Source organism: Heptranchias perlo, chromosome 20 (assembly GCF_035084215.1).
Source record: "Heptranchias perlo isolate sHepPer1 chromosome 20, sHepPer1.hap1, whole genome shotgun sequence".
NCBI lineage: Eukaryota > Metazoa > Chordata > Chondrichthyes > Hexanchiformes > Hexanchidae > Heptranchias > Heptranchias perlo.
In genome coordinates, this window is record NC_090344.1 from 44,936,369 (window position 1) to 44,949,167 (window position 12,799).

At 45.7% G+C, this 12,799-nt stretch overlaps 1 protein-coding gene across 4 annotated transcripts in view; it reads left to right on the top strand.

Moving 5' to 3' along the window:
• The window catches only part of tacc1 (transforming, acidic coiled-coil containing protein 1), a 145,282-nt gene that overhangs the window by 40,738 nt on the left and 91,745 nt on the right, over positions 1-12,799 (top strand). Inside the window, exon 1 of one of the 4 annotated variants that reach the window (XM_068001196.1) lies at positions 12,143-12,739. The exons of 2 other annotated variants lie outside the window; for them this stretch is intronic. In XM_068001196.1, the coding sequence (XP_067857297.1) occupies positions 12,585-12,739 (155 nt within the window). In that variant the 5' untranslated portion in view covers positions 12,143-12,584. Of the gene's footprint in view, positions 1-12,142; positions 12,740-12,799 lie in introns of those variants that run through there. One more of the 4 variants, XM_068001197.1, reaches the window with a different exon arrangement.

The window sequence follows — 12,799 nt, forward strand, 5'->3', positions numbered from 1 at the left end:
TGATTCTGTGACCCACTCTCCCCCCTATACCGGAGCTCATAGGACTGATTCTGTGACCCACTCTCCCCCCTATACCGGAGCTCATAGGACCGATTCTGTGACCCACTCTCCCCCCGAAACCAGAGCTCATAGGACCGATTCTGTGACCCACTCTCCCCCCTATACCGGAGCTCATAGGACCGATTCTGTGACCCACTCTCCCCCCTATACCGGAGCTCATAGGACCGATTCTGTGACCCACTCTCCCCCCTATACCGGGGCTCATAGGACCGATTCTGTGACCCACTCTCCCCCCTATACCGGAGCTCATAGGACCGATTCTGTGACCCACTCTCCCCCCTATACTGGGGCTCATAGGACCGATTCTGTGACCCACTCACCCCCCCTATACCGGAGCTCATAGGACCGATTGTGTGACCCACTCTCCCCCCTATACCGGGACTCATAGGACTGATTCTGTGACCCACTCTTCGCTATACTGGAGCTCATAGGACCGATTCTGTGACCCACTCTCCCCCCCCTATACCGGAGCTCACAGGACTGATTCTGTGACCCACTCTCCCCCCTATACCGTGGCTCATAGGACTGAATCCGTGACCCACTCTCCCCCCTATACCGGAGCTCAAAGGACCGATTCTGTGACCCAATCTCCCCCCTGTACCGGAGCTCACAGGACCGATTCTGTGACCCACTCTCCCCCCGAAACCAGAGCTCATAGGACCGATTCTGTGACCCACTCTCCCCCCTATACCGGAGCTCATAGGACCGATTCTGTGACCCACTCACCCCCCCTATACCGGAGCTCATAGGACCGATTCTGTGACCCACTCTCCCCCCTATACCGGAGCTCATAGGACCGATTCTGTGACCCACTCTCCCCCCTATACCGGAGCTCATAGGACCGATTCTGTGACCCACTCTCCCCCCTATACCGGAGCTCATAGGACCGATTCTGTGACCCACTCTCGCCCCTATACTGGAGCTCAAAGGACTGATTCTGTGACCCACTCTCCTATACCGGGGCTAATAGGACTGATTCTGTGACCCACTCTCCCCCCTATACCGGAGCTCATAGGACCGATTCTGTGACCCACTCTCCACCCCCCCCCCCCCCCCCCTCCCAATACCAGAACTCATCGGACCGATTCTGTGAATCACTCTCTATCCCTACACCGGGACTCAGGACTGATTCTGTGACCCACTCTCCCCCTATACCAGGACTCATCGGACCAATTCTGTGACCTACTCTCCCCTATACCAGGACGCATAGGACCGATTCTATGACCCACTCTGTCCCTGCACTGGGACTCATAGGACCGATCCTGTGACCCACTCTCCCCCCAAAACGGGGCTCACAGGACCGATTCTGTGACCCACACTTCCCCCAATACCGGGGCTCATAGGACTGATTCTGTGACCCACTCTCTCCCAATACCAGGGCTCAAAGGACTGATTCTGTGACCCACTCTCTCCCTACACAGGGACTCATAGGACTGATTCTGTGACCCACTCTCGCCCCTATACAGGGACTCATAGGACCGATTCTGTGATTCACTCTCTCCCTATACCGGGACTCATAGGACTGATTCTGAGACCCACTCTCTCCCTGTACCAGGGCTCATAGGACTGATTCTGTGACCCACTCTCCCTCCTATACCGGGACTCAAAGGACCGATTCTGTGACCCACTCTCCCCCCTATACCGGGACTCAAAGGACCGATTCTGTAACCCAGTCTCTCTCCTATTCTGGGACTCATAGGACCAATTGTGTGACCCACTCTCCCCTCCCGTAAGGCTCCACATTGAGATCCTTAGTCTAACAGAAATATCCCTGACTCGTATGATTTTTAGTAACAATGATCAAAATACTGTTTTTCTCCTGTGAAAATATGCACATTCTGTGTCAGTTAGATTGTTTGAACAAGGTTTGTCATCTGTATCCCAGCTTGTGTTATTAAAGCTTCTAAATATTTGCCCCTCCTCTCTTGAAGGCTGATGGTTCGGTGCAGATCAATGAGTACTTGCTGCCTGCTGGACTGTAACAGGGCTGCACCAAGGAATCCTACAAAATGGGCTCACACCCACGGGCAGTAGCTTCCTGATCTCAGTTGCACTGATGGGGTTGAGGGGGGGGATGCGAGAGTTAATGACTGAACAGAGACCTTGATTTCAACAGAGAACGAAATCTGGAGAGAGACATTACCCCCGGGCTGCTGTTGTCCAGCTCCCCCTGCTCCCACGTAGCTCCCGGCCCTGGCTGATCAGTGCAGCTTCCAGCTCTGATATCGTCTGGCGGGCAGAAGCAAGTGCCCATTGGAACTGCGCTGAAAATATCAGCCAGCCCCATCAATAGAGGAGGGGAGAAATCCAAGGAGCAAATGTTTCGAAGCCGCTCTAGTGCAACAAATAAAAAAGCACCCCTCAGTGAAGTGAGCACTGTAGCTGGAGCTTCAACAGCTTAGAGCATTTTTTGCAGGAAAAAATTATCTCAGAGCAAAGAAGACAATACACATGAATGCATTGAATAAACAAGATGTGGAGATGCCGGTGATGGACTGGGGTTGACAATTGTAAACAATTTCACAACACCAAGTTATAGTCCAACAAATTTATTTTAAATTCCACAAGCTTTCGGAGACTTCCTCCTTCCTCAGGTGAATGCACCCGAGGAAGGAGGAAGCCTCCGAAAGCTTGTGGAATTTAAAATAAATTTGTTGGACTATAACTTGGTGTTGTGAAATTGTTTACAATTGAATAAACAAAACAGCTCACAGAGCCGAGCTTGTTGCCACCTTTATACAAATAGATCTGACAGGATAGACGCAGCCTTAAAAATAGTTTAGGTTTCACAGAGTTGCTGAAAAGGTTATTTCTTGGTGTTTGAAAGTGGTGAGGCCAAAAAGTGCAGGAATACCTTTCATTTAATAATCCTTACTTTGTCCAGAATCGAAGCTCCTTTAAAGTGCTCTCCCACTTCAATGATTAAACGCTGCTCTGGAAACATTTAGCTGTTTTTTTTTTGTACAGGGAGGATGGTTGAACGACACAACCAGCACATCACAGATCGGAGCCCAAGCTTTAGGCTTGTTAAAATTGTGACAAAAATAAACTAAAGATTGGAAAAGTCTGTGTCGCTGCACTTTATCATCGAATCATAGGATGGATACAGCACAGAAGGCGGTAATTCGGCCCATCGTGCCTGTGTGGGCTCTTTGATAAGGCTTATGGCATCTATTCCAATGCAAAACTTGCCATGGCGACTCTGCGGCAGAGACTTTTGGGGCAGGCTGACCTTGGCTGGCACTTGGCCTGCCCCATCAATATGGCGGCACTGCCATTTTCAAATCACGGGCGTGTGAATTATTAGCTTCTCTAAAACTTGAAAGGCTATCCCAGTTCTGCTTCTATTGTGCAGGGAACAATGATTGCAGGGATGAAATATTTTTACAAACCTTGGAAACAGATCGATGCAAAGAAATCGTACAGTGCTGCTGCGGAGCTCAGATTCCAAACACGACATGGTGTTTATAACGACAACAACCTGCACTCGTAAAGCACCTTTAACATGGAAATACATCCCAAGGCGCTTCACAGGGTTTTGAGGAGGACAGCCTAAGAAGGGGAAGTTAGGAGAGTGGTGACCAAAAGCTTGGTCAAAGAGGGCAGCTTTTAAGGAGGGCCTTAAAGTAGGAGAGGGTTGAAACATAGAAAATAGGAGCAAGAGCAGGCCAATAGGCCCTTTGGGCCTGCTCCGCCATTCAAAATGATCATGTCTGATCGTCTAACTCAGTACCCTGTTCCTGCTTTTTCCCCATATCCCTTGATCCCTTTCGGTGGAGAGGTTCAGGGAGCAAATTCCAGGGAGTGGGGCCATGGCAGCTCAAGGCGCAGCTGCCAATGGTGGCGGGAATGGAGGCAGCATGCGCAAAATAGGGGCGGGGTTGTGGAGCTGGAGGAGGCTACAAAGATAGGGCAGGGCAAGACCATGGAGGGATTTAAAAAGAAGGATAAGAATTTTAAATTTGTGACATTGGCGGACCGGGAGCCAATCTCAGTTAGCGAGGAGTGGGGGTGACAGGTGAGCAGGACTTGGTGTGGATAGGATTCATTTATACATATTCAAAGCGCTGCTTTGAATTTCAGCCTTTGGGCTTCCTGTCCTGCGAATCCACTGATTATTAAACAAATAACAGGGAGTGTTCTGGTTCAAATCTCTTGGTAATAAAATATTCTCACTCAAATCCAGTCCAGAGTGCCAGGATGAAAATATAACTCGTTCGGTTGCTGGAAGGAGACCAATGTGAAACGAGTTTGGGCAATCTCTGCCCAGTTCCTAGGCCATAACACAACACTGCCCCAAATTGGCTCTAAGTTGATCATTTCACAAGAGATGCCATAAGATTGCGAGTGGGAAGTGGAAAAATACCACATTGATGCAGTTGTAGGTGTTTTTCTGAGGATGGGGCGGAGACACACTTCCGCTGAAATTGCTGTGTGCTCCATGTATAGCGCATGGGTATGGGTAACCCAAGAATTTAATACAAACCCATAGAGAAATGTGCACCCAGTTGTTTGAGCACAGCAGAGGCAGCTTTACTCTGCATCCAACCATGCTACACCTAACCTGCGAGTACCCGATTCCGAAAAGGAAATGTGCTCCATTCCCAGCACTGACAATCCTCAGCCTGATGAGCACAAAATTGAAGAGAAGTTCACCACCTTTTTTTCACAATTTCCAGCACTTTAAAACTTTGATTTGTTTTTAAATATAGGATGGTGCCGACAGCTGTGCACCAGCCCATTTTAATGTTGATGAGAAATGTCCGTTTTACGTTTCCTTTACTGCTGGCTGTGCTGTAGTCCATGTTTGGGAACTGTGGCACTACGAGCACAATATAACAGCATCTTCCGACCTGACAGCAGTGTTGTCCACTACATTAGCCACTGGCCATATGAGGCAAATTAGGAATCCAGATGTGGCTTATTGCATTTTCTGATTAGTAAATAAATAATGAGTCGTTGGGCATGTGACCTCAATACTTATATACACACGGTGTATGCATATATATTTAAACCTTTCTGTGTTGGTAAAATGGTAAGATGAAAAGCAGCTTGCGTGTTTTTTGATCGTTGAGTGCTTTACTTGGTTACTGAATGGTAGTGGATGCTTGTTCAGCAAATACATACATGAAGTATATTTACCCTGTACTGTGCGAGTGTGTGTAAGGCGTTTTCTACTAAAATTAGTGCCTGAGACCAAAACGGTGTCACCATAGCAACACTTGTGACTAGTCAGCGATCTCAATTCAAAGGTCTATCGTTTTTTAAAAAAAAACTATTTGGCCAGACTTTTTAAACCTGAGCTTGCCAATCATTTTGATGCAATGACAAAGGTCACTGCATCATAAGGAGAAATAACAAGAAAGAAATTGCAAACGCAGGAAACGGAAATGGAAACAGCAAAAGGTTGAATGTATGCATTAGGGCCAAGAGCCTCCGTCAGGGAAGGTGGCTGATTGTTTCAGGGTTTAGACCCCAGTTCTGATGCAGGATCTACACCTGACTTGTTAACCTGTTCTTTTTTCTATGCAGATACTGATCTGCTAGTTTTCCTAGCATCTTCTGTTTACATTTCACCATCACGAGATCATCATTGTGTTGCTTGCATGTGATGAAGTGACACATCTATTTGACTGCCTTCCATTCACAGCTTTAAACAAGCCCAACAGTTCCTCAGCAGTCTGAGAATCAGAACTGTCCCTAGTGCCAGTCTGGAACTCTCTCCCTCAAAAGGCTGTGGCTACTGGGTCAAATGAAATTTTGAAGACTGAGATAGATATATTTTTGTTCGGTAAGGGGTATCAAGGGATATGGAGAAAAGGTCGGTAAATGGAGTTGGGGTACCGATCAGCCATGATCCAATTGAATGGCTGAACAGGCTTTTGTCAGCTGCACTTTTGATTTTGCAAGTCGTTTTCCCCCTCAGATCTGAAATTGTCTGCCTGTTGCATTTCTGTAAGGAGCCTCTAAATGCAAATTCATGACACCCTACAAAGACACCTCCCTCTGACTGTGTTTTGCAGAAAAGTAATACCAATGCATTGATGCATGTGGTAAAATAAAAATAATGTGCAATGTTGGAAAGAAATTGAGGAATAAAGTGTACGATAATTTTTAAAAGTTCTCAAACACAAGATTTTTGGTACAAAAATGGTTTGATTCTGGTATATGCTCATTTTTCTCAGTTACAATACTGTTTAATTTGATGACAGGCTCTTGAATATTCAACACAAAGGAAATAAAAGTATCACAAATATTTTTTATCACGTTGGGGGTCGTTAGGAAACAGATACGGTCAGGGAATCAGAAACTGTATTTTAAAAGGGAAGCGGGAAAAAACATTAAAAGAAAATTTTAACAGGGTATGGGGCAAGGGTACAGGATGGAACTAAGTGGAGAGCTCTTTCAGACTGTTAGCATGGGTATGAATGGCCTTGTGCAGCTGGCTACAAGTCCAATGTAAACCTGCAGGGACCTGCTGAGATTGGTGGCCTGGAAGACACACTAAAAATAAATAACTTCCAAACGTTAACCTGTATCTGTTCTTTTTAGATGCTGATTGACCTGCTGTATATTTCCAGCATTTCCTGTCTTTATTTCAGTGGACAAAAGTTGCCGCAGCGTTTTCTCATATATAATGTTGTGGGCTGGGTGTGGTCCGCAAAAGGAGAGCCAGATTTATAACATGCTTGAAAAGAGTGACATTATTTTTGTACAGCTGACAATTTAGAAGCACGATGATTTCATCAAAGCTCCCAGCTAGTCTGCTCTCAAGCTGACTACACTTGGCAGTGGTAGAGATTGCTACATCTCATCATGTCTGTCAGTAGGAACTTCATGAAATTACACTCAGGAAGCCCTTGTTTACTTGGACTGTCAGAACCTAACGAAATTATCTATTTTGCAACCAAAAAGATGCTTCTTAGCAGAACAAATATTAATGCCGTCCCAAACAATCTGCAATAAAAACAGGAAAATGCTGGTAATAGGTGGAAAATTGATCAGCACTTCCAAAGAGAAATAAAAAACACAGAGGTTAATGTTCTGGGTGGAGCTGAGAAATTACCCAGTCTTCACCATTTCAGATGTTGATGGGCCTGAAATGCACTTTCAGCACCCTGCGCTTTTGGAAAAGTACAAACAGATGTCCCGTGTCTCAGTGAGCCGGAGGACGAATAGTTTTATCACAAAGTTTGTCATCAACAAAGTGTGATTGGGAAATGTGTCATTTAGCAAATCAGGGTAACACTTACAGTGAGTGTGTGCTATATGCATGACTTCTAATATATTACTAATAAATTGCCTGTGGCGTTGCCTACAGTTAGTTGATGAATATAGTTTTTTATATATATATATATATGTATACACAAACATATGCATATATATAAATAAGGTGGTGACAGAGTTGGTGGAGAGACTTCAGAAATTTGATCCACAGAGCCACCTAGTAGCCTGATCCTATAACTACATTGTGACAGTTGACATGGAAAATGGAATGGGAAATGTTGACATAGCAATTTATAGTGGGACAAAACTGTGACCAAGGATCATGACAACATAAGTCAGGTTTATGGTTAGGAAGTCCACACCCTGTGTGTGCATGCTATGAATCTAAAGGAGAAAAAAATCCACCGCACGTGATGAGGGAGAAAGTTTATGAGCTTATTCACTGTTAAATATGCTATATGGTGTCGTTTTCAGAAGTTTCAACTTATTGCACCTGTGCAGACTGAATGTGGGTTGCGCAAGTGACACGTTAGTGGTGTGTAGTGAATGAGTGAATTCTAATCATTTGAGGAATGAAGCCGGGTCATGTTGCCTTCCATAAATGTAAGGCTTAAGATCTGAAATGTTGATTAAACACTGCTCGCTATACTTCGATGCTGTGTTCTTAAGGTTGTCACATGAGGTAGAGTTCCGCTTCCTGCTAGCAAAGTGCACAAATTCTGACCTGATTGACAACTGACAATGCATCAGATGAGAGGGATCAATTCAGTGAGGTGGGACAGCAGAATGATAGGACATAGGTTGGATTGTGATTGCAATTTCCTTTGGAGTGAGTTTTCTGATCTCAAATGTGCCTTTGTTGGAGACAATTTGTGACCAACAATGGATTGAAATCGCATTGTGTAAAAGGAAAGAAAGCCTTGCATTTATTTAGCACCTTACAATCAATGAAGTACTTTTGAAATGTAATTACTGTTGTAATGTTGGAAACGCTGCAGCCAATTTGTGCACAGCAAGGTCCCATAAACAGCAATGAGATAATGACCTGATAATCTCTTTTAATGATGTTGGCTGAGGGATAAATATTGGCCAGGACACCGTGGAGAACTCCCCTGCTCTTTTTCGAAATAGTGCCATGGGATCTTTTACGTCCACCTAAGAGGGCAGACGGGGCCCTCGGAATAATGTCCCAACTGAAAGGCCGCACCTTCAACAGTGCAGCACTCATAGAGTCATAGAGAGTCATAGAGTCATACAGCACGGATAGAGGCCCTTCGGCCCATCGTGTCCGCGCCGGCCATCAGCCCTGTCTACTCTAATCCCATATTCCAGCATTTGGTCCGTAGCCTTGTATGCTATGGCATTTCAAGTGCTCATCCAAATGCTTCTTGAATGTTGTGAGGGTTCCTGCCTCCACAACCCTTTCAGGCAGTGAGTTCCAGACTCCAACCACCCTCTGGGTGAAAAAGTTCTTTCTCAAATCCCCTCTAAACCTCCCGCCTTTTACCTTGAATCTATGTCCCCTTGTTATAGAACCCTCAACGAAGGGAAAAAGCTCCTTAGTATCCATCCTATCTGTGCCCCTCATAATTTTGTACACCTCAATCATGTCCCCCCTCAGCCTCCTCTGCTCCAAGGAAAACAAACCCAATCTTCCCAGTCTCTCTTCATAGCTGAAGCGCTCCAGCCCTGGTAACATCCTGGTGAATCTCCTCTGCACCCTCTCCAAAGCGATCACATCCTTCCTGTAGTGTGGCGACCAGAACTGCACACAGTACTCCAGCTGTGGCCTCAGTACTGCACCGGGAGTGCCAGCCTAGATTATGAGCTCAAGTCTCTGAGGTAGGACTTGAACCCTCAACCTTCTGACTCAGAGGCGAGAGCATTACCACTGAGCCATGGCTGACACTGACTGTAATATTATTAATGAACACGTCAACACATTTGTATGAAATTCCTCTGTCTGCCATATGACTAAGGCACTGATGGGTTCAGGAATGTCTTCATTAGAAGTGTGTACCATAGAGCCTCGGGGCAATAGATAACAGAGTAAATTCCGTTCATTTCCGAAGATCTCAGGTTGCTGATGCTGACAGATCTCGGTGTTCTGATCTCGGCTTTATGCACTACTGAGGCAACAGTGCTAAAAGCAGCCAATTTCAAGCCTCCAGACCCATATCATTCAAACAGGACAAACCATTGAGTATCAAATAGAATTGAAATGTCTGAGTTTCATGGGACAGATTGCCAGGGCTCGAAGGCTAGGAATGGCCCACTAGCCATAGTTTGGATATCCCTAGGCAAAGTCCTTCGTTCAAATAGCAAAGGGACTTCCTGCAAATGTTTTAATGTGCTTAATAACAGCAAAAGAACCAGAGGAGAGATGAGGAGAAATTGTTTTACGCGATGAGTTGCTATGATCTGGAATGCACTGCCTGAAAGGGTGGTGGAAGCAGATTCAACAGTAACTTTCAATAGGGAATTGGAAAAATATTTGAAGGGGAAAAACTTGTAGGGCTACAGGGAAAGGGCAGGGGAGTGGGACTAATTGGATAGCTCTTCCAAAGAGCGGGCACCGGCATGATGGGGAGAATGGCCTCCTTGATTCTATGATTAGTAACTACACACAGGACAATTTCAATCCACATGTGGTTTGCAAAGGGAGAAAAAGAAATTCAAGGGGTGTTGTATTCCTGACCCCTCGTGCCTGGTATCACATCAGTATACAGTGACAACGGTAACGGTCTGGGACCAGGACTCCAGTGAATGAAGGTGTGTGTGCTGGAACACATTTGTGGGGGGTGGTGGTGGAGTGGGGGGGGGTTTGGAGGGAGGAGAAGAAATTTAAAATAAAAGATCTACAGTAAACCTGTTACAGTAGATGCAATAAATTAAGCAGTTAATCTTGCTTGTAACCAGATCTGACTTTAGCAGCAGGAATGACACCTGTTTTGACTGAGTTGCATCAATCACTGTACTTTTGTGGATCTGCAAGATGTGGAATCTCCATGGTTTTACTGTTACTTTTACCACAAACTGTAATATCTGGAATTTTGGGAGGAAAACGGTTCTGGGACTGCAAAACGTTTCTGAACATACTCCTGCCCGTCATTTCTCGTATGCTCGTACGTCAAACTAGGGCTTGGTAAAGATATCTGACAATCGGAAGTCTGCATCCGACTTGTTAATCCGTGAGCTTGGCTGTACATACAATAATACAACATGGCCTAGAATTTCCACTGGAGTTTTGCCAGGGAACTGGTGTGACTTCAGGGGAACATGGTAGAGAATTGCTAGGCAACCATTCCACTGGCTCTCCGCTTGTTCCCCGACTAAGGGCAGGTGTATTTAAATCTATGCAAATGATGGAAGTAGCTTATAGCAAAAATTATCCATTGTATTTCCCGTTATTTGCACCATGGCAATACTGGATGCAAGGGACGTCTGTTTGTCCCTTGCCATTTTCAAACGTTTGAAATTTTCTTTTAAAACTTAAAATGGCAGCAAAGGTCCTGCCTGCCACAGCCCATCTCCATCTCCTTCTGGCAGGGGCTGAGGAGTTTGTCTGGAGAATTGGTCGGGGTCAGGCTTGCATCTTTAGGGCGGTCGCAAGTCCTGGCATGTGGCACCTCTGCCACTGTCATGCATGCCCGAGGTTGAAGACCTAGGTGCCTGCATAACACAATCGTCGCCAATACACAAACGTCAGACAACAGACGGGTGCCATGTCGTTAAAGGGGTGAGGCCTGCGGGGGTTTGAGTACATCTGGTGAGACTTGAGGCTGAATATCGAGCTGAAAAAATATACACAGACAAACTTCAGCTGCTGTTGTACTGTGCAAAGCAGACTCAGGGCAGTACCTGAAACGGGCAACCCGAGTTACACCGCTGGCTGCGCCTTGCTGGTCGTTTCTGAGGTCAGCTGTGTCTGCTTGCTGTGACAAAGCTGCAGACCTCTGCTTCCTGGGTGGCTCGTTGTTACTATTTCGGGAGGGTTCGGGAAGGGAGTCTTTTCTATCCTAAAAAGGGCCAAAAGCAAGTTTGTAAATCCCCAGGAGCCGCACTAAACCGCCTGGGCGGAAGCTACATCGCATCCCACTGGTGCCAGAGGTGTCCTCACAACACCTGTGCGCTCGGGAGTCAGAGTTCTGAGTCATACTGCCGATCGCACTTCAGTGCATGTCTCAAACTTCTCACTGGCGCCAGTATAATGGTACATTTAGAATCCGCAGTCTGTGGTTTATTTAATTTTCAAGAACACTATTTGACTTTTGTAACGTATTTTTACCGCCGTTTGGCTGCCAGCCTGATAAGTGTAGAGGCAGCAAGGCAGGTCAAAGAGGAGTGAAGAGGATAGCAATTAGCAGCTAAATATACATGGCATCATGTGACTGATACTTCCACAATAAAAACCGTCTGATTTTAAAAAAATACACTGAATTATATTATGCGCTAATGGACTAAATAATTCATACAAAATATTAATGCCAATGCAAGTACAGTTATGCCTTCTCAGACCATGTAAATATTGTACAATATACTTTGACATTGGCTTTAAGTATCACTTGACAACACAGCCTCACAGTATAGGACCAGCCATCTTTGAGGCAGTTTTACTGCTGCTACAAATGTGAAGTTATTTTGCATTCAGCGTTGCTGTCAGACTGTGAGCTTTAATGAACTTGGTTTGCTTGAAGTCTCAGCACCAGTGATCCCTGCAGTTTGGATTTCACCACCGCACCAAAAAAAACAGGGAGTCTGACTCACAGGATAATAAACACGCATGCCTTTGTGGCCGACAAACCTTCCCCCCCACCCACAACTACCCCCCCCCCGCCTCAGCTACGGTTAGTACAATCTGGAGGGTGGATCTTAAGAGAATGCTTCTGCTATCTGCCATCCAGCTGATTCTTGTTTGGCATTTTAAGGGCTGGATGTTGCTGAAGGAGGAGTGCTTCATGTGAACAGATTTATGTGTTTTTTCTCGGAGGGCTGCAGAATGGGGAGAAAATAACCTCCTCGATTTTGAGAGCTGCTGGATCCAAACAGGAGGAAAAGGAACTGCAGCTGCAACTGTCATGTACTGCACATAACCAGCCAGGCTGAAGCATCGAAGGAAGCTGCCAGCAGTGACTTGATGTTTCACATTTAACCACATCCGTGATTTTAGCAGAAGCACACACATTCACTCAGACATACACACACACACACATACACGCAAGTATTTTTTTTTAGTTTCCCTCCATTTTGTGAAAAGCTCAGACAAGCAGCAGGCCAGCAGCAGAAAATTATTTCCGATGGCTTTTAGCCCATGGCAAATTTTATCTCCCATTCAGTGGGCGAAGTGGACTTGGTCTGCTGTGCGAGGAGGAGGAGGAGGAGAAGAAGAAGAGGAAGAAGGAGGCAATGAAAATGAAGACTCAAAGCCTGAAGAAAAAAGGTTAAGCTTCAGGCAAGTTGTTTTTTTAAAAAAAATACGTCCGGGGTGGGGGGAAAGGCAGGCGCTGTTAAA